This window comes from Euprymna scolopes, chromosome 1, assembly GCF_053919585.1.
Source record: "Euprymna scolopes isolate OS-2025 chromosome 1, ASM5391958v1, whole genome shotgun sequence".
NCBI lineage: Eukaryota > Metazoa > Mollusca > Cephalopoda > Sepiida > Sepiolidae > Euprymna > Euprymna scolopes.
This window is the reverse complement of record NC_136482.1, coordinates 95,109,134-95,132,478: the sequence shown is the minus strand read 5'-3', so window position 1 is coordinate 95,132,478 and position 23,345 is coordinate 95,109,134. Positions and strand designations below refer to the sequence as shown.

General features: G+C 31.6%; 1 protein-coding gene across 1 annotated transcript in view; it reads left to right on the top strand.

Moving 5' to 3' along the window:
- LOC145252212 (uncharacterized) overlaps positions 1–22,379 on the top strand; it is a 157,584-nt gene extending 135,205 nt beyond the window's left edge. The window contains exons 18-22 of the mRNA XM_080111718.1: positions 1,531–1,649; positions 6,707–6,820; positions 10,850–11,001; positions 20,081–20,249; positions 22,048–22,379. Coding sequence (XP_079967844.1) covers positions 1,531–1,649; positions 6,707–6,820; positions 10,850–11,001; positions 20,081–20,249; positions 22,048–22,086 — 593 coding nt within the window. The 3' untranslated portion in view covers positions 22,087–22,379. The remainder of the gene's footprint in view (positions 1–1,530; positions 1,650–6,706; positions 6,821–10,849; positions 11,002–20,080; positions 20,250–22,047) is intronic.
- Positions 22,380–23,345: the final 966 nt, after the last annotated feature.

The window sequence follows — 23,345 nt, the reverse complement described above, 5'->3', positions numbered from 1 at the left end:
AGCTAATATAAAAATTATAATCAATTATGAGAGATGTCTTTATATTTTGTCTGAAACAACTCATTGAATAAAACAATATTCTGAAATTATTTTTTACGAGTAGAGAATTGAACATTGACTCTGACTACTTTAATGAGAAGCCAAGATAATAATTAAGCTATTTAAATAAAAGAAATTCATGTAGATGTTTTTCAAGACCATTTTCTATCAATTTTTATATCCTTAGTTAATATACAGTCCATGGTATAGTGTTATTTAGCAACACACACACACACATATAATAAAATTAATGTATAAACTAACTAACAAATAAAAATACATTAAACAAATATAAAAATGTTAACCCCCCCCAAAAAAAAAACAGTTCAGTAAATATGCATGTAAAGTCTGAATATATACATAGAATAATCCCCCCCCTTTTGTAAATTCTTTTCCAGACTAACAAGGAACATAAAGTTTCTTCACTCGCATGCGGTCTGTAACCTGTTTCTTCAACATTTTTTTAACTCTTTATCTGTGCCTAAACCTAAACGTAGATTCCATGAGCAAAGCTTCTTTCTTAGAACTGCACGCCTATGGAATTTTCTTCCGTTTTCCAGCTGACTACAATATGGTCATCTTCAAGTCTAACGTAAACAAGTTCTTGATGGGGCGTTCAACTTGTTAACAAATTTACTGAATTTCCATTACTCACGGTTCCTATATTGTCCAATTGTCTACTGTACACTCTTGAACCCTTATCCTCGAGTGGCCTCTTGGCCTTGATAAGTGGTGATGCCTATGTAAAAAAAAAAAAAAATTTCATCCTGATGATGTCCCCTGAAATAGGGCTGAAAACTTGATAACGATTTATCTATTTTAGGTTTTCCTTTTCATAACATCAACCACCGTTTGTATTTTTATTCATATATATATATATATATATATATATATATATATATATATGTGTGTGTGTGTGTGTGCGTATTAAAACAGTCTACTCAAATTCAGGTTTTTGTGCTCAAGTGAAAATCATCGAACTATAGCGCCAGATGTTGATAAATGTTTTTATCTTCAACATGCCTGATGTAAACGGTCTTCGTGTCTTTACTCTATAGAACAGAACTGGCTTTCTATGACATTGTAGGTAAGAATCTTAAGGTTTTTGAACAAATTGGAAACTTGCTAGGTATTTTTGAACATATACAAAACAATTCTTTTGGGGAAACTTGTAGTGATTGCAGAAAATGAATTATCTCAGATATGCCGACATGTCTGTGCGTTTTTCTAAAGTCCAGAAATGGCGATGCACAGCTGATTTTATGCTCAACAGTCATGTGAATTCTTGCTGTTTGTATGAAAATTAGAAGATCCTGATTTGGATAACGGGATAGTTCATTTGAAGAAGACTAATCATGCATATGTACTGCATTGAGACGTGAGAATTTATTTACTTGACTCAAAGAGACGAAGAAAAGAAAGAAAAAAAACAAAAAACTACAGCTGTTGAAGAAAACTACATTTACATTTTTTTTTTTTTACTATTTTCAGTTTGTCCGGAATGCTTGACTCCATACTTTCTTGCCAAAGGTGGCTGCATACATTTTACTTGCAAAAATTGTCAACATGAATTTTGTGCTGGGTGCCAAAAAACATTTTATCAAAAAGAGGTAAGTCGTACAATTAGATTAGTATAAAAAAAAATTACCTCATTTTATTTCAGCTTAATTGAAACAAATGCTTGAATATATATGATAAAAAAACAATAAAAACGTCTTACTATTTGAAGACTTCACATTTACCATATTTTTTCTTTGTGTTATATATACACCCTCACATGGGTTGATCTTCTCATCATCTCTGTTGTCGCCACCATCGTCGTTGTGAGTCCATGTTGTTTTTTGATCTTTTTATAAACTCACACTCATTGTTTAATTTATAAAAGACTAGCCTGGGTACCCGGTGTTGCCTGTGTGTGTAGGGGGGGGGGTGAGCAACTATAGCCCTAAAAAAATACCTTTAACCTTCTCCCCTCTCTGCAACCGTGGCTTCCATTATTTAATACCTTGTTCGTGTCTACTAGGAGTTATAGTATATGCTGAAACCAATAGTGCTCAATATCCTGGATAGAGCAGGTGAGTGTAATTATATAGTAGAATACTTGAAACATGTTAAATATTAAATTCAAATGTGCTCAATACTATAGATAGAGCAGGCAGCTTTTTCTTCATCCTTTGTCAGAAAAATCACTCATTGAATGAGGACTGAATGATAAAATAGGAGAAGCGAGAGTTACTGGAGCTGCCGATAACACATCCACTGTATTATCTACTCTCCATTTAAAAAAAAAAGGGGGGGGGAATGGGTAAGTGACTTATTTATATCTAAGTAGGCAAGTTTTATAATGTAGTATTACATTTAGTAAGTGGTATATATTGAATCAAGAAGTTATCAATATGCACCTTGGTGAAACTAGGTCTTGTTCACTTAGTAGAGATTTATCAACAATAAGAATTACTTTGTGTTCTTTTCATTTCTTTCTTTCTTTTTGATAATCTAGTATATAAATGGCTATATGTTGGTCTGTCTCCATATTTTCAAACTCTATCTCCTTTGAAACTAAAAGTCATAGAGCGGTGGTAGGAGGCCTCAAATGATTGGATTTTTTACAGGCAGTTTTTTTTTTTTTTATGGGTCTTTAACCGGTTAAAATTGTTTTTAAGGGATCAAAAATGGGTCAAAATTGAAAAAAAAAAAAAAAAATCGTTAAATATTTTGTATATTCATCTTAGTTTATTTTTAATTGGATTATATGCATGTCACATTGGTAATGTTACTAACTTTGAATGCTGCAGTTTCAGTTTCAATTCTAGCTGATGGCACAGAAATACTTTTTTACTTTTGAAATCATGACTATAATAATAATATATACAAAAGCTGGACAAATTAAAATATCATATTTAAGTCTATTTTACATCTGGACAAAGCCCTCCCTCCCACTAATGATATCATAATTCTAAATATTACAGCCATTTAATGCATTTAGATCCATATGTAATCATTCCATTTTCTTCTGAGTTAGGACATCATAAAAATAAAAATTCTCCTGTATGAATGGTGCTTGCTGTGATTAAAAAAAAAAAAAAAAAATCTTAAACATTGATCTAAAGAGGCTCATTATAAAAAGGTGTAGATGCATATCTATGTATGACATAAATATATGACAGATGGTGCATACTTATGTAATCATTACATGCAAAAGAATCGTACAAAATCGGCTGTATCATCTTGCGAAGCAGTATTATTTGGCAGTATCTTTTTTCTTTTGATTGCATGTGACCAATAACCCCCTCCCTTTCCATCTTTTTTTTTAATTCAATTTTCACCCCAAACAAGGCACAGTGCCACTTTGAAGTAGGGGGCTACTATCGGGGAGATGAGTAGAAAGATGTTTGTTCACATTACACTTGAACTTCTGCATATCAGTACAGTTGGGAAAGCAGAATCCCGGAAGGGAGTTCCAAAGACTTGCAATTCTGGGGAAGAAACTATTGGAGTAAAAGGCTTTCTTACACCTAGGGATCTCTACTGTAAAGGGGTGGGATTTAGTTGCTTGTCCGGGGTAGTCACGTGAAGGAGGTACAAGTGCTTGCAGTTCGTGAGAGCATTCACCATTAAAGTATTTGTAGAACAGGCAGAGGGATGCAACATTTCGTCGATGGGACAGAGGCTGAAGCCTCAATGACATTTCAGGACCTATCAGGTTGGCGACTCTCTTTTGAACCCTGTCCAGGAGTGAGAGACAAGCAACTGATACACCAGCCCAAATGTAACAACAGTACTCCATACATGGGCGAATGGTGGCCTTATAGAGGTACAGGATACTTTCATGCATAAGTAATTTTCTAGCATGGTAGAGAGAGCCCACCTTCTTTGTAGCAGCCTTGGCAAGGCTCTCAATGTATATATATTCCAGTTCATGTTCCCTGTAAACGTTGGGCCAAGGAGTTTAAAAGAAGTACTTTCAGTCAATGTGTTCTTGGCCATTGCTATTGGTGGTAGAGAAGGTTTCTTGTAGTTATTGAAGGAAACAAACTTAGTCTTAGCAGCATTGAATGTGACCATCCATTTTTGTCCCCATTTCACTACAGATTTGAGGTCGTCCTCTAGTGTTTCTGCCATTTCCTTAGATATGTGTTCATTTGTTTTCCCCTCATGCCTGTTATAGAGTGGTGTCATGGTGTAATTTCTGTGCTTCGATGCATTTTCTGATGGTTTCAGTGTAATCTGTCGCTATTACTCTCTTACAATTATTTCTAGCTTCTATATACTTCTGTCTGTTTGAACTGGACTTATGTCAGTTGAATCTGCAGAATGCGTGCTGCCTTTGGACAATGGCAGCTGCACAAGCGGAAGTAAACCATTAGGGAGAGTGGAGCTTGCTATAGAATTTCTGTGTGGGAATATGTGCTTCAATTGCAGTTTTGAACCATTCAGTGGTCTCATTTGCACACTGTTCAGCTGGAAGAGAAAATATATTTCGCTATGGAGCATCTCTGATGAGTTGCCTGATGTCTTCCCAGTCAGCCTTTTTGTCACACCTCGTTGTTTTGAGTAGCAGGTCCTCAGTTTTAGGGCGAGAATTTAGGGTGATTTCTTCCATTATGATAGTATCCCCCCCCTCCTCAATTAGGAAACTATTCTTTGTAAACAAACCAAGACATTACATTTTTTTATAGTCACCAAAAGTCATAATTATCTAATTTGAGTAAGATTTTTGGCATTTAATAAATTTATATAATTTTTTCATTTTATAATACAATTTTGTAGAAGATATTTTTTTTGGTTCACTTACAAGTGAGCAAGTTGCTTTTACCTAAAGAAAGAAATCAACATCTTTTGAAAGCTTTATTTTGTAAGGTTAAATTTGAAAATTTTGAGAAAACTGAATAATGCTGTATGATTTTTTATTAAATGAAAATCAATTTTTAATGGACATTTTATTTATTTATTTTGAGACTTGTGCTTGCATCCACTTTGTAATTATTTTTTTTGGTGCTTCTATAGTATAATAATGAAAAGAATAGTGAATTTCAAATAAAACAAATCATACCTACATAATTGTCATGTCGCAAATAGTAACATATCCAAAAATTATGGAAAACAATAAAGTAGAAAAATTATTATTCATGAAAAACAGTTTCGATAAGGATAAAAAAAATCTTCAATAAGATTAAATGCTGGGTCGGACATATTTGGTCACATGATGTAAGCAAAAGGGGAAGTACTCAGTTGAAAGCAGACAGAATTTATTAAAAAAAAAAAAACAAGAATAAACCTAACATATATACATAATTTCTGAATTAAAAAAAAACAAAAACATTTTAATTGTTTTAATTTTGAATTTTTTTTTAAAATGATTGAATTTGTGAGAAATTGAAAACTTAATTACCTTCTCTGTTAACTCTTCAATTCAAATCGGTATATTTCGAAACCAAATCGCTAGATTTTACAGATGTCTTTTTTCATGAACAATCATGTTACTATTTGTGACATGATAATCATGTAGGTACCATTTGTTATACTTGAAATTCAATATTTTTTTCGTTATTATAATATAGAAGCACCATTTTTTTCTTTCTTTTTTGTACTCCGTTTATTGGTGTTAAGTCCAAGGGGTAGTGGCCCTTAGAAAAGAAAAGTCGTACATCTGATCTTGTTAAAGCCAGTGTTGATGTGTGCCACATAGTTGATGTGAAAATTGAATAGAAGGAATTAGTCACATCTTTTGAAAGTTTATTTTAAGTTTGACAATTTTTAGAGTAATACTGTATGATTTTTTTATTAAATGGAGGAAAAAAAAGATCGGACGAGCAACTTTTCTTTTCTAGGGGCTATCACCCTCAGACTTAACAAAACCAAGATAATGAGAATATAAAGGAAAGCAAAATTACAAATCTTCTATGATTCGGGTCGATATTCCTAAAAGCCTCACAAAAAACAATTAATTAAAAAATGATTTTCGGTGCTTCTATATTATAGTAATGAAAAAATATTGAATTTCAAGTAAAACAAATGGTACCTATGTAATTGTCATGTCGCAAACAGTAACTTATCCAAAAATTACGGAAAACGATAAAATAGAAAATTATTCATGAAAAACGGTTCCTGTAAGGTCAAAAACAGTTTGATAAAGTTACATATTGGGTCATGTGATGTAAGCAAAAGGGGAAGTAACTCAGTGAAAACAATTTGTAGCAGACAGAATTTATTCAGAAAACAAAAGTAAACATAACATTATATATATAATTTATGAATTTTTTTTAAAAATAACTTTTTTTTTAACTGTTTTTAAAACTTACCGAAATTACTTTTTAGAAATAAGCTTAAGATTTCCGAGAAATTAAAAACTTAATTACCTAATTGATAGATTTTGAAACCAAATTGCTAGATTTTACAAATGTTTTTTTTTCATGAATAATTAATTTTCTACCTTATTGTTTTTCTATAATTTTGGATATGTTACTATTTTACACTTGGTAATTATGTAAGTACCATTGAAATTCAATATTTTTTCATTATTATGATATAGAAGCACCTGATTTTCATTAAAATTATGCAGCGTTACTTGGTTTTCTGCAAACGTTGAAATTATACTTCTATATTTTTTAATGTGATAGATAAATGACTTTCAAGTGCACTGAAGTCTGTTTTACTTATTTTACAGAAATGCCATAAGTTCAACGATTGTCCAACTAAAGGGATACATGCACATCATCCACGGGATTGCCTATATTATTTGCGGGATGAAGATGTGAAAACATTACAGAAATTGCTCAAAGTATATTAACAAATTTCTCTTTTCAAATTTCACAAAAAATGCAAACTATTTGTGTGTTTATTACGAGTAAAAAGAAATGAAATGTTGAGTGCTGTAATCAGAAGTTATCATTATATTCCAGTAAGTTTTCTGCCATCAAAGTTTGTGTTTTTTCTAGATTCTGTTTTAATTATTCTATTTAATTGTATTCCTATTAATGTTATACATTTATATGTAAAAGTTTGTTTAAAGGCATAAATACATAACAGCAAACATACTTCCTAACTTCCAGCATGGCTGCTACCGGAAGTGGTGACAAAGCAAATCAGCTCCTTCATTTTTTTTTTTTCTCTCACGCCTATATCTGCCCTGTACTTTTACATTTTTTCCAATCTATTTTTTTATTTAATAATCATTGAAAAGTTTTTTGGTCTTATTTTAATTAAGAATTATTGAATTTTTTTTTTTTTAAGAATTATTGAAAACATTTTTTTAAATCTTTTAAAACTATTTTGGGAATATTATGTATTGAATATGTTATTTTATGATGTTTGAAATTTTGTTATTTTGATTTCAATAATTTTATTTTTATACTTTCGTAAACATATTTAAGCATATAAATTTAAATAAAAAATAACTTTCATTTTTAAAATGAAAAAAATATTTTTATAGTTTCATAAACAAATTTTTTATAAAATTTCAAATAAAATAAAAACTTATTTTTTTAATTTTGTTTAAGTAAAAGTGCAAAAGAAATAGCAAAAATTTCTATTGTTTTTATATTTCTATAAAATAGTGAAAATAAATTTTAATAGCTTGAAGACATTTTATTTTGGATATGTATTGAAACTTTTGTTATTAACCTCCTATCTTGAGAGACAATGGGTACCCTCTGAAAGAGTGGCTTCACAACGAAGCAAAGCTTTCACACTTTCGAGCTGCACTTCTGAGTCAGTTAAACCCAGTGGCAAGAAAAAAATCCAAAATGATTGGAAGCAATGCCAGGATAGGCAGAGAAGAAATGGTATGATTTCAGAATTTTCCTTCTCTTAGATTGGTTGCTCTACCAATGCTTGGATCTACTCTACTATTTCATCCATAGAATTTATAACTTATGCATATTAAAGAAACTGACTTTATGCTTATATCTAAAATTATGGTACTTCATATTTTCAAACAATCCCCTCAAACCAAGCTCGATTTTTGCTTCTCTGGCAATTTGGTAGAACCAGTGTTTCAAAGTTGTACAGTTATAACCAAATTATTACTTCTCTAAACACAAAACGAATATATTGACGGTAATATGGATAACAGTTGTTAGATAAAAAAGTTTGTGTAGGTATGTAAATATAAGTTTTAAATTTTTTTAAAATTGCATTTTCACTCCAAACAAGGCACAGTGCCACTTTGATGTAGGGGGACTACTATCTGGGACATAATTTGCACAGATACTATGTAGGGAGTTGAGCAGCAAGATATCTGTTTGCATTACACTTGAACTTCTGCATGTCAGTACAGTCAGGCAAGCAGCGGCCTGGAAGGAAATTCTAAAGTCTAGCAATCCAAGGGAAGAAACTATTATAGTTTCTTCCCTTGGATTGCTTGACTAGAGTAGAAGGCTTTTTGGCATCTGAAGATCTCTACTGTGTAGGGGTGGGATTTTGCTGCTTGTCGGGTTTGTTGGGGAGGAGAGGGTATTTACATTGAGGGGCTACAAGGGCTTGTAGTTCATCAGAGCATCCACCATTAAAATACTTGTAAAACGGGCAGGGAAATGCAACATGCGACAGAGGTTGAAGCTGACAGTGCAGGCCCTATTAGGTTGGTGACTCTCTTTTGAATCCTGTCTAAGAATGAGACTAGTAGCAGACACACCAGCCCAAATGTGGTAACAATACTCTATGCATGGGTGAATGGTGGCTTTGTAGAGGTACAGGATACTATCAGGTGTAAGTAACTTTCTAGCATGGTAGAGAAAGAGCTCACCTTCTTTGCAGCAACCTTGGCAATACCAATCAATGTTTTTGTTCCAATTCAAGTTCTCTGTGAATGTTAAGCCGAGGAGTTTGAACGGAGTACTTTCAGATAATGTATCATTAGCCATGGTTATCAGTGGTTGAGAAAGTTTCTTTTAATTATTAAAGGAAAGAAGCTTAGTTTTGGCAGCATTGAATGTTACCATTCCTTTTTTGTCTCTGTTCTACTACAGACTGGAGGTCTTCCTCTAGGGTGTGTATGCCCCCCCCCCCTCTCCAGTAAAACATTCACAGCAAACACTCGTATAGCTATGATTACTGTCAGCAATTTCCCTTACTCTCTATCTGTGTCATAAACTATATGAACATCCCATGAGCAAAGTTTCTTTCCATCTGTAGAACACAATACCATGGGACTTCTTCCTGGCTGACTATAATCTGCTTGTTTTCAAATACAATGTAAACAAGCTTGTGTTGAGCAGTCCTTTTCAATCAAATTCTGCCTAATTTCCATCATTACCCAATGACAAGTTAACATTTATTAACTCTTAATAAATGTGACACTCTAGTAAAAAAAAAAAAAAAAAAAAAAAAAAGTTGCAGAATACAGAATTTCTTGGAATGCCATAATGATGATTATGAAAACTCATATATAAATGAATATGTTGGCTTTGCATTTCATGATGACTCATAAATATTTATTATAATCCAATAGCACTTAACCATCAGGAGAGGGAGACAGAAAAAGATTCGTGTTACATGTATACAATAGAGGAGCAAAACCTCTTGCCTTAAATGCTAAGATGTTAAATCATAAAATTGAATATCATAAAGTTTAAATGCAGACACAAAATCTTGTTTGTTTGTTTGCAGAGAAGATGAGATAAATATTTATTTCATTGCATATTTTGACAACTTTTGATTAAAAACATTTTTCCTGTGTAAAATGTGTGTGCAATTTAGTGTGTTTGCAGAACTCATTACTTTCATCTGTACCCTGAAGAATGCTTCAGGCCCTTTTAGGAATCCTGTTAAAGTCACCATTTATAGAAATGAATATATATTAGAAGTATATAACGAAAACTCTCAGGCAAGAGAAAGTCATTTGGTATAAGTATAAAAAAGTTGGACAATGTCTCAGTGGAGAAAAGAAATTTCATTGGATTCTAGAAAGTCAGTCAGCACTTATCCTCAAGCAAAGGTAGTTGGTGCTTGAGTATCCAATGGACAGGGATAGAAGAGAGAGAGAAGGCATGGTTTTCTTCATTGCTTCTAGGATTCTCTCTCTGCTAACCAATCATGATTTGTCAAAGGGACTGAAATAGTTCATCAGGGGACAGATGAAATTAATGTGACGAATATGGAGAAATATCCCTACACGGTGATTTGGCGACATGTTTTCTAATTTAAAAAACAAAGCAGACAAAAAAAATCCTGGTAGTATGTCTGAATATATAGTTAAGAATATTTATAAGTAAGGGATGTTTTAAAATTATTAAAATTGTCTTCTTTCGACCCAAGTGTTTTGAAGGCTAATTGCATTGCAATCTTTAAGCTGACCATAAACATATATATATACACACACACAAAAATTCAAAAGTATACATATTATTTGCTGGGCTTGTAAAAACATGCACTGCAAGAGATAGTTTCAAATTACCTATTTGAACCTTTCCAATTAAACCCAGTGCTCTGACTATTACTGGAATAGTACTATCTTCATGATTCTCAATTGTGAAATTTCTGTTAAAAGATAATTATATTTTGATATATTTTTTTGAAGATTTTAAAAAGCTATATTAGTCTGCAATTCTTGCCACATCAACAAGAAAACACATTCTATTTCAAGTTTTATTTTTCTTAGGATGTGGATTGCCAGAAATGCTTTGTTAGTAAATTTGAAGCTTTTCCAATTGAACCCTGTGCCCCCCAACCACCACTGGATTTATTTAAAGATCTTTAAATTATGATTAGAACCTCACAGTTATGAGTTACTTTTCTAACCTTTTCTGATGTTTCTTTTCCTTATTAAAGATAAATGCTTATTGTTTCTTTCCTCCTATTTCTATTCTAGAGCAAAAATGTACATTATGATACTCAACCACAAACGACCCAAGAAAACCCTCATCACTGCTTTATCATGGTACAGAAAGAAATTAATGGCAATACATTAAAAGATGAGAAATGTGGAAGTTTCGTAGCTGATGGCCATGCAGGTTTATGTTTGTAAGTTGACATTTTCTTCTCATACATGTATTGGATCTTATTTTAAACTAGCAGGACCTGTTAACCGGCATTGCCCGGTGTAAGCATTCCCTTCCCTTTTGTAGAACAATTAAAGTACAGTTGTTGTTCGCGTTGTTATTGTTGTTTTGTTGCCCAAACCCGAACCTTCTCATGTTAAAAATGGCTTTCGGAATAGACACCCCATTTTGGCAGTGGGGTTGCTGTCAAAATATTTGCCACAAATTTAACCTTGATAATCGCTGTTAGGATCTCTATGCGCAAATACTATGCATAATAAAGAGCTTTATATCATGAAAACTACTCATCTCCACCAAATGTAAATGAGATTTTCTTAAGCAGCATAGGGGAAAACCTATGTAAGTCATCATTTTAAAGGAAAGTGTGTGAGTGGATCTAAGGTAAAAAACAATTGGTCGATAATCAAACAGGTCCTCTCCTCATAAAAACAATAAAGTACGGTTGTTGTTGCCCAACCTCCTGATGGTAAGAACGGGTTTCTGAATAGACACCCCCAACATCCTCATATTAAGAACGGCTTTCGAAATGGTCACCCACAACATCCCTATGTTAAGAATGGCTCTCTGAATATACACCCCATCCTGTTAGTGTGTGTGTGGGGGAGGTCAAAATATTTGTTCCAAATTTAACCTTGATAATTGCTGTCAGGATCCCGATGTGCAAATACTATGAACCAAAAGAAAAAGAAGTTGTCATTCTAAAGAAAATATTAATGTTAGGTTTCAGGTTTTTTTTTCTTTGATTTTTTTTTTTTTGGGGGGGGGTATCTATGCGATGTTAATGTATGCATAGGTATAGGAAAACATATAAATAAAATATAAAAAAGGAAATAGCCTGTTATAAAACAAACTACAAAAAAAAAGCTAAAAAAAAAAGTAGCATTGTTGCTGTTTTGTTAAAGAAATTTGAAAGCGAAAAAAAAAAAACAATGCTATCTGTAAATTTTATATTTTTTGTTTCAGGGATTGTTTTTTGTAGGCTCGGGGGGGGGTAGTTGCGAGGTGATAATGTATGTTAACTGTGAGGGTATAAGTACATAAATATATAATTATGAGTGGTTAATATTTTTGTATTTGGTTTGATATTAATAAAACTATTGCTTAGTGTAGAGAGAGCTGCCATATTTGTAAAGGTCTGATGCGTTCGTTTTTTTTAATAAAGTGTGTATTCCGAAATAATCGATTTTCAGCTCTCAACCAATGAGAATTGCCGGAATTTTAGAAGGGAGAAATTATTTTTAAATCTGGAACTGGAAAGGTAATTGTATGTCTATGAGTGTATGATCCAGTTATGAAAGATGGCAGGACAATGTAGTAATGTGTATATTTCTTCCTGGTCTTGACTGAGAGCGATAAGAGGACTTTAGATTTAGAAGGAAAAACAGGAACTACTTCATATAAAGATCGTACGATTGTGATGATGATGTTCCTAGGATGTAATGTAGGATTTTATTATGACAGCTAAACATATCTAAAATGTTGTTCTAAAGTTATATAAGATAGTGGCTAATAACCTAGACATAATAAATTTGTATGTGACATCTGTTGTTGCAAACCTACGGTACTTTGGTTCAGAAGGAATTTCTGCAATCAAAATATTATATAGGAGATGTATAAAAAAATGCTTTGTTATTTTTTAAAAATGTTTGATTTTCTTTTTTGTCACAATTGTATGGCTCTTTAGTAATAGTACAATTACTCTTACAAACATAGCTTTATATATTATATGCTGAGAAAATATTTTAATTTAGGAAACCAATTAATACTGATCATATAAAGTTTGTATGGACATTTTCTGAATTAAGATAATGCATACATTACTGTTTTTTTTGTATATTTTCAATATTAGATATTTATTTTAGAATGTTATGTCATATTATTTGGATTCTTTGGACTACTGTTCTCATCTTAAGTGCCATTTTCACAACATTTTGGTCGATGTAACCTCTGATCTTCTTCAGGTGTATCTTGTCGAACTCGGGAATTTAGGCAGAATTTTGAATTTATTATTATTATTATTATTTTTATTATTCAATTTTCACCCCAAACAAGGCACGGTGCCACTTTGAAGTAGGAGGCTACTATCGGGGACATAAGTTGCAGGGGTATTATAAAGGGAGATGAGTAGCAAGATGTCTGTTCACATGGCGTTTGAACTTCTGCATGTCAGTACAGTTTGGAAAGTAGAATCCCGGAAGGGAGTTCCAAAGTCTAGCAGTTCTGGGGGAGAAACTATTGGAGTAGAAGGCCTTGGAACCCTTTATTTACTTCATAGGGATAGCATGGTATTGTTTCATCAGCCATAACTGGATAGAGGTCCTAAGTAATTAGCAATTGTATTTTTCGGTCATCCATACCGAAAATTGAACCTTCAACCTTCATGTTTACAATTGAATTTTCAAGTACACTAACGACTGTGCCATGGGTCCTTGCAGTATGTTATGTATTAAACTGTTTATTTTGTTTTTGATTCTATTGTTTGTACAAACAATATTACTAAAATGATTTATTTTGTTTGTGGGGCAGGACATAAAGAAAGAATACCACAAAGTGAAAAATGACTTACAGAATTTGAACTTGTAACTCAGAAGACATAGCATTCCTGTTAGGCGACCCCTTTTCTAAGGAACAGGTTTTAATCCCATATGAGTCTCATTTTTCACTTTATGGTATTCTTTGTTTATTTCCTGTGCCATGGACAAAATAAATCGTTTGTTTAATAGTATCATTTGTACAAGCATTAATAAAAACAGCAGCGTAATGTAATAAAAGTAATGTTATAAGTTACTTCCCTTGAATAAGAATTCTTTTGCCTATAGATTACTATTTATAGTTATCTATGTTTGTACTATTCTAAAATTAAACTTTGTAAATTATATATCATGTTTTTTTTTTATTATTCCTCGATTTAAATAAGTGCTAGCAAACTAACAAAAGATATAAATCAAAAAGAAAATATTTATTTGAAGCAACGTAGAAACATATCTGTAATTTGATTGGTCCCACCTCTTCTTCTTTTCTGCAACATTTTTTTAGTCTCAATCTCTTCTATAAGTACTATTATAGCGTGCGTTCTTCAGAATTGTCTATTTTCTGCTTCCTTTGTTCCAGTTTGTTTGACTCATTGGTCTTTATCAATTTGTTGTCCCTATACCTCATTGTAATGTTTTCCTTATATACTTATAGCCTTGATCTTTTAAAGACTAAGGCCAGTGGGCATCTCCTGTCTTCGCAATCATTTTTCATTCTTGTTAGCGCCTTATATCAGGTGACTTTCTGCTTTGTCTGATTTCTGTATGTATGTATGTGTTCAGGGCACCACAGCTTGGACCCGGTCATCACTGGATGCGCTGGACTAGAAAAGGTTCATAGAGGTGACCGTCTGGCACATGCTGCTAGTTGCGCTCATGTTTGCGTTTTTTGAGCCGGAGACATATTAAGTAATGGCAATATTCGAGAACGACTTGCTGCCATTATTATTTTTATTATGTTTGTATATGCTATGTCCAAAAATTCAGTACACAATGAAGTAAAAGCATAGGAAGTGAACTAGGTTTATCTAAATATAGAATGCAAGTCAGTAATCATAAAACGAAATACGAAACCATATGGAAAATTTATTTCAAAAAAGTATTTTAGTTTTAACACTTCTTGTGCTATCACGAAACGATAAAAAATAAATTTTCATTTTTTACATTTCTATAAATGTTTTTTTTTTGTGTTTTAGCACTTATGTTATCACGAAAAATAAAACTAATAAGAATTTTTATTATTTACATTTCTATAAATGGTGTCATTTGGAAATAATATATTTATGTCTTTCGCCAGTTTTATCACAGAATTTTTTTGTCATAATAATGTGTTATCAAAAAAAACTTATTTTCAACATTTGTATAAAAAAATTATGGTGGAAGTTTTGATTTCGTAATTCAATTAAAACTAGTTACCTTGTTTTATGATACATTATTTATGGAAAAATTATGTGATAAAACTTGTAAAAAATTTTTTTAATTGTTTCAATATGAATATATTTTAGAATATATAAATGAATATTAAAATAGAAAATTATTCATAGAAATGTAAACTATGAAAGATTAAATTACTTAGTTGAAATAAAATATTTCCATATTTGAAATATAAAAAAAAATATTTGTAGAAATGTAAAAAAAAAAAAAAAAAAAAAGTTTTTTTTTTTTTTTTTTTTTAATATAAAGCAAGATAAAACAAGAAGTGTTTGCATATGATTTCGTTTTTCATTTCATTTTTACTGACATCCATTCCATTAGATAAACAGAGTCCACTTCCGGCATCTTAACTGAATTTTTAGACCTAGCCTAATATATATATATATATATATATATATATATATGTATCAATTCAGGCAATAAGAATGAAAAGTTTACCCGATAAAAGCAAGTGTAAACTTAAAACTAATATAAATATTAATATTTATATATACTCAAATAATTATTATAATAATTATATATAAATAAAACAAATAAAAAAAAAGCTGAATACAAACACAATAGGAAGTAGAGCTTGTCATCATGGAAAGAAATCAACACTGTAAATTAAAATTTATAAGGATATTTATTATTATTGTTCAACAGAATACTCCAAACACAATTTTTTTTAGAAATCCTTATTTCAAAGTTTCAAGGTTTTGCCATTAGACACCTGGCCAACGAAATGAGTTGCTTAGCTGTAAGTGACTGAAATTTAAGATCTAACTTTCCACTTCAAGCAGATTTCTATATTCTTTTAAGCTATATTAGATTTCTTTTACAGTTAAATCACATTTTTTTCACTCTGGAATTACTTGCACATCTCAGCTGACATTGAAATTCTGACTATTTGTTTTTTAAAAAAAACTTTTCTTAACTCATAACCAATGAGTCTTCATGCATTCTGGACTTATTATACTCAGTTTGTTTTTCCCATGTTCACATGTTTTAACCGATCTGAACATATTTTTTTGCATTTTATAAAAAACCATCATAAAGTACTGTTTCATCTAATGCCATAACCAGCAAATTCTTAGATTGGCTATACTAGTAATTTGCTAATGTCTTTCTTTTCTCTGGAGAGAAGAATAGCATTTTTTGAAACACCGCAGGATAAGGATTTCTTTAAAACTGTTTTTAGAGTATTCTGTCGAGCAATAAATTTCTTTGTAAATTTTAATTTACAATCTTGATTTCTTAAGTTTTCTTAAATATTTTCGAGAAAATGTATCTTAGTCAGTGAGGAGAGAAAGTGGAGACAACTCTCGAATGTTATATTCTGTGTTTGTGTCGGTGCCAGATGTTGCATGTTAGATTTGTATGTTAGTCCCTATTTACAATGCCTACCCACGGGACAGAGTTAGACACCAGGGTCGTTTTTTAACGTGGAGAAAAGGAACAAAAATTTAAAATTGTCTCAGTCGTGAAGGACTTCTCCTCCACTGACAGAACAAGAAATTGAAGTGCAGCATCTGAAGAACAGATACTACACTGTGATCTCGGCCCAAAGACCAGTAAGATTTGTATGTTAGTATCGCAGTCGAATTGGCTTGCAAATTTGATGCGTCACTTTCCAGAATCAAGTTCTGAATTTGATAAGTTATAGGTGTTACCTAAAGTTAATATAAATTTTATTTGGTACTTGTACAGTTTAGTCAAGACATTAAAAAATGAAAATAACAAAAAAAGTTTAAATTGTATGTATCCGTTATAGAACGAAGTTATCTGAAAAAAAATTTCACTTAATTTCATCAAGTAGTTTGTTTTTTTTGCAGCGGAAAAACACGTTTTTATGAGAGCGTGTTGAAGGCAGCCATCTTGGATTAAAAAAAAATTTGTTTGAATTTTAGAAATGCCAAAGGGAGATAACTCCAGGTAAAGCGCTGACACCCCTTCGCATCTTTAATACTAGCTTTTCTTCCTAAAAATCGAACATTTTGCTCGGTATCATAAATTGTTTTTTCGCTGTAAAAAAAAAACTACTTGATGAAATTAAGTGAAAATTCTCTTTCGGAGAACTTCATTCCATAACGGATACATACAATTGAAACTTTTTTCGATATTTTCATTTTTTAATGTCTTGACTAAACTGTACAAGTACCTTTTATTTATTGTTATATTTTTCATCAATTATTTAAAAAAAATTTAATCGTTGTTGCAGCTTGTTTTGTTTACTTGCTTGTTCAGCAGTTTGCTTATGTGCGTATGCATGTAAGTCAAGGCGCAGTTAAGGGGAAGCAACTGATTTAGCGAGGTGCTGAGTTATTCCTCTTTATAGTTTTTTTTTTTAAATTATTTTTATTTTTATGTGCAGAGGGAAGGTGTGTAAGTCAACATGCATGTACGCACACTGGTACATGTGCACAGACAGACAAGGTTGTGATAGCAGTGGATTATATTCTAGTTAAAGGTTGTGCTGTTACTTATTAAGTACATATATCAGGTATATCTATTGATGTCTTTTGTGGCCAGTATTGTATAAAGTAGTCTGTAGTTATGTGGATTTCAGATATAGCTATTGGTGTGTGTAAGTGTTCATACATATAGACTATTCGTAGTCTGTGGTGAATATTGCAGTTATTGTAAGGATATAATATGTGCTATACAAGGAAACAAGGATATAATATGTGGTTATACAAGGAAACTGTAATTTAGCTCTGCTCTATTGTCTATTTTGTAGTTATTTCGTTATTTTAAAAAATTATTTTGCTACATAGACTGTTTCCATAAGTACATTGCAATTGCCCTCAAACACAACCCTTCCATCTCTATTATATAAAAGGAACTTTGTTTTTGTGAGTTTATTTCCTATGGATTCTAAAACAGCTAGATTCATTTTTATGAAATTTCACACAAAGGTACTTTGTTTGCCTGGCAGTGTTCTTAGGTTTTGTGTTGGAATGTCTTCAATAAGGATTGATAATCGAAATAATTCAATGAAAGAAGGAACAGGTGATTTTGACCAAAGTTAACATCTTACAAAACCTAACATCACAAGTGTATTTGAAAAGTTTATTACCACACAAGCCGAAAGTAGGTTCTTTGATATGACAGGGACATGTTCGACATGAATGTTTCTGTTTAAAGCACAATTTTTTTTTTCTTTACATGGTAGTCACCACTTATCAAGGCCTGGAAGCCACTCAGGGATAAGTGTTATTGCGGGTACAGTAATCAGTGTGATAGTATCGTAGTAATTGTTAGTATTGGAGATTTGATAAAGTGTTTTACTTAAAGGGGCGGTTTGTCAGGAATTTGTTTATGTTGGACTTGAAGACATCAAAGTTGTAGTCGGGTGGGAAACAGGCAGAGGGAAGAGAGTTTCACAGGCATGCACTTCTAAGAAAGAAGCTTTGCTCATGGAATCTACATTTGGATTTTAGCACAGATAAAGAGTGGGAAAATTATTGCCAGTGGTTTCAGCTAGATGGGTGTTTTTCGCGAAAGATTGGCGAGGGGGGGGACCAGAGATTGGAGCTCAGACAAACACTTGCCATGGAAGTAATGATAAAACAAAGATAGGCTCGCAAATGTCTCTTTTGTGGGAGAGAGGTTGTAGGGAAGAGAAAAGGGCATACCCACTAAACCACAAAGTCTATTTTGTACTCTGTCAAGGCAGGATAGACTGTTTTTAGCAGCTCCTGCCCATATGTGGCAGCAGTACTCCATCCTTGGATGTACCTTGGACATATAGATAGAGAATTGCATCAGCAGTGAGATATCTTCTGGAACGGTAGAAGGATCCTACCATTTTTCCAACGACCTTGGCAACAAACTTGATGTACGTGTTCCATTTCAGATCAGGAGTAAAGGTCAATCCCAGAAGCTTGTCAAAACATGGAGCCTCCCCAAGACGAGAGCCATCCATTTCAATTGATGCCAGATGGGGATCAGAGCGTTGATGATGTAAAGATAGGAGCTTGGTCTTAGATGCATTAAAAGTAACCAGCCACCGCTTCTCCCATTGTACCACACGCTCAAGATCAGAGGAGAGAGAATCAGAGAGAACTGTCATTTATGGCCTTTGATATGTTGCCATATATGGTTGTGTCATCAGCATATTTAAGTATGTGTTTTGATTTAAGTATGTGTTTTGGGAGATCATTGATGTAGATCAGAAAGAGAGTTGGGCCTAGGATGGACCTCTGAGGGATTCCAGCATTAATACTCTGGACCTCTGATTTCATCAACCACTACTCTTATGAGCCTATCAGAGAGAAATGATTTTTGCATTTTAAATTTTAATGCAAACCATTTTATATAAAATAATTTTATAAAATCAACAGTAGGTTCTCTACAGTGTAATGTAAATTACAATATATTTTGAACTTAGTCACTGTGAGAGGCTAGCAATCGATTTGATTAAAAAATGGGCTATTTCATCGATTTCGATGACAATATAAATATGGGAGTGCAAAATATTCATTGATCATCATTCAATCCCGGACAACATCGGATCAACCTGCTAGTATATATGTGTGTGTGTGACTCTTTTAGTTCTTCTAACATATAAAGGTATCTTGCTGGATTTTCAATGTCAGACCCAAATAGCAATTCATCTTGCATATTGATATTTTATTTGAACTAGCCTATTTTAAAATTCCTTTCCTTCATTGTTATTTCGTTTTATTTTTTCTGACAATACTTATTCTAAGAAAGCTGTTAAAGTGAAAACATTTTCTCTTACCGAATATTCTTAAACACTCAAAAGATGTAATCCTGTATTAATTATTCCCCCACCCTACTGTATGACTTTTCAAAAATAACTATTTAAAACCTATTTTTTTAAACATTAAGGTAAAGTTTTTATATTAATTAAACATTTGGTGTTTACTATTTATCAAGTATTAAAGCAATCTTGTTTTAATGATTTCTGTTTCAGAAAATAATTTGATTATGAAACTAAATTCACAAAGATTTGTTTCTTCATTAGGAAGTCAATTTTTTTCTTCTTTTAATCCTTAGCGACATAAAGTATATATGAAATTGTTTTAAACTTCTCATAGTCTTAATGTGCATGTTTTATTTTATTTTCAGAATCCATTACAAAGAATACCTTGTGAGTTTGATCAACCAAAACAAGTTGGACCCTGTTCCAATTTTCAGTACTGATAATTTAAAACAGATTCTCAGCCGTAATGACCGAAATATACCAGAAAAAGTGAGAGGCATGTCTGATAAAGAATATCGACGCAATTTAGAAGAAGTATGTATCATAAAAAGTAACATTTCTTTTTGATCTTTTTTTAAAAAAATCTATATCTATATCATACATTAAACATACGTCATAATCATGTTGACAGACCGGTTCTCACCAGATCACCAAAGTTAAACAACAATGAGCCAGGCCAATACCAGATGGGTGACTAGTTGGGATTACTAGGCACTGTATAGGGCGGCGGGATAGCACTACTGTTAAAGGAGAAGTAAGGCACCTCCTTCCTTCTGCTAGTCTGCAGGAGACCATTGGGCAAGATCGAGAACCCACTTCAGCCCCCTTACCCCCATTTTCATTCAAAACTAATGGTATTTACTTGCTTTTCATACCAATTTCAACTAAAAGCAATGTTATCTACTTAATTATGTTGCAATTAGTCAATATCACTTCATTATTACATAAAACATGTAGATGATTACGTGACATTCACCATTAATTGTAACAAGACAGACTGAGTTACTTCCCCTGACTTCATACTGCTTATTTATGCATAAACTTGAAAGTTATTTCGAAAACTTTTTTCATTAATAATTGATTTTCTAACTCCTCTTTTTTTTTTTTTATAATTTTTGGATATGTTACTAAATTCGACATGACAATTCAGGAGATGCCATTGGTTTTACTTGAAATTCAATATTTCGATTTTCGAATTTCGCTATTATAATGAAGAAAAAAATATACATTCTGTAACAAACTTTCAACTTCAGAACCGATTCTCAAACTGATTAAAAACATTATTTTTCATGTTTATAAATCCTCTATTCTTCACTCCTGTTTTACATCGTTTGATTAACATAGTAGTCATTTCTTGCTAGGGTTACGATAGTCGGTTGCCAAGTCAACAAAAAATGTTGCAGATCGCTATTTGTTTTATTGTGCTCAAGACTACTGAAATTGTTTCAATGAATTCTTCCTCTAGATACCAAACTTGGAAATTGCTACATTACACATGGGAGATCTTCCCCCCAGACTTACCACTTAATATGCCTATATTGCTCGCAGTGTTGCTGAAAATACATATTCCAAAACTCATAATCATTCATTCATTAGTCTAGGAGATTATCTTGTATTCACACATTATAAATATGAAAGCTATAGCAATGCAGTGAACCAGGTGTTAAAATGATGTGACATATAGATAAACGAAAGAGGGTCCTGTAGAGTTTGCTTTTTACTGTTTTGTATTTGTGATTGACCTGGAAAATAAATGGATATATGAAAATAAAAAAAAATTTAAAAAACTCTACGAGCCCCGCTTTCGTTTGCCCATTTTTGTCCACACATCACATCATTTTAACACCCGGTTCTCTGCATTGCTATAGCCTTTTTATACTCTTCTACATTTATTTACCAGCAATGCTTCAAGCAAACTACTTTTCCTTATATATGTGTGTGTGTGTCTGTTAGAACTTTTTCATACTATAAACTATGCAATTATGCATAAATAAAACTGTTATAGTTAAATGAAATCAATCATCCAATGACAAAACAGAAAAAAGAACGAATGATGAATTAATGAGATTTTAATTTTTAAAGGAATATGCAAATTAGTTACCCTTTGATCCTCACATATTCACAATTGATTATATTCGGAATTTATTTTTACTTTTTAAGTAGAAAAGTGGGATTTTAATATCAAGTCAATACGACAAATAACTCAACTTTATATGTATAAAGAAAACGGATCTGAGTTAATATGTATTGATAAAAATGTAAAGCAACCAGTAATTTTTCTTTTCTATTGCATGTGATAGTTGTTTTATATTGACTTTCTTTCTCTCTTCAGTTGGTGAAACAAACAGAACAGTTGGCCTTTGGAGATTGAAGAGAATGCATCAATCGTCAAAAAAAAAAAAAAAATCAAGACTCAGCAAGGCAATTCCAATGTGATATGTGGTATATTGAACAGCTGTTTTATGCCTTTTTGTTGTTTGGGTTCAAATCATGTTCGACACAAGTTCAGAAAAAGAAGAAAAACAGCAGAGATCATTCAATGGTTAAATGCTATCGATCTTTTTGTTTTCTTTCCGAAAACAATTGAGAGCAGACAAAAGTATAAATTATATGACCATATCAATTAAGTTATGATTTTATTTATATAAAAAAAGTAAACATTCATGGGTAGTGTTCATATTTATCTTTGTCATGTGTATTTCCCCGCCTCTTAATCTTTTTTTTTTTTTTTAAGATCTGGAAAGGGAAATATATGAAAATCACTATCATGAAAAAATATTCTAGAATATAATTTTTTTTTTTTTTTTTTTTTTTTTACAAGAAAATATTTCTGTAGGAGAAACGTGTCAGAATGTTAGAGATAAATAATTTTTATAACTCGTTTAAGTTTCATTTGTCTCCTTCGTTAAAACAAAAAGTTTGGGAAATTGACAGATAAGAAAAACGATTATTGGAAAGAGTTGATCATTATTTGAGAGCAAAAATTAATTGTTCTCTGTGTAATGTACTAATAACTACAAATATATATATATATATATATATATATATATATATATATATATATATATATATATACATACATACACACACAGATACAATGTTGAATATATACAGCATTTGAATACTAAATATGATAAATCAATTTCCTTCAGATTGAGAAATTAGATTTTAAAAAGATGAATTCAAATTTGTAATTTGACTGTAAAAGTTTATTTTAATTGAAAGTAAACTAATTAAACAGCTATCATTTTATTTAAAATATGATTTGGGGTGATAGAATTACAAAATGACCATCTTTGGTTAGGATGAGTTAAAAATTTTGAAAATGATGTTTATCATATTTGATATTCAAACTCTTTGCATATATATATATATATATATATATATATATATATATATATATATATATATATATATATATATATATATTGTACACAATGAAGATGTGAGTTCATAAAATTTGTAATAATTTATCTGTTGCTGCAAGAATTTTTTCAAAATATCTCTTATTTTAAATTCTATTCATTTTTCTCCGATTTTCCCCTCCATTTCTATTTTTATGAATCCTATAAGCATTTAAAAAGCATACCACTATTAAAAATGAGATAAGTTAAAAGTGTGACAAAGAAA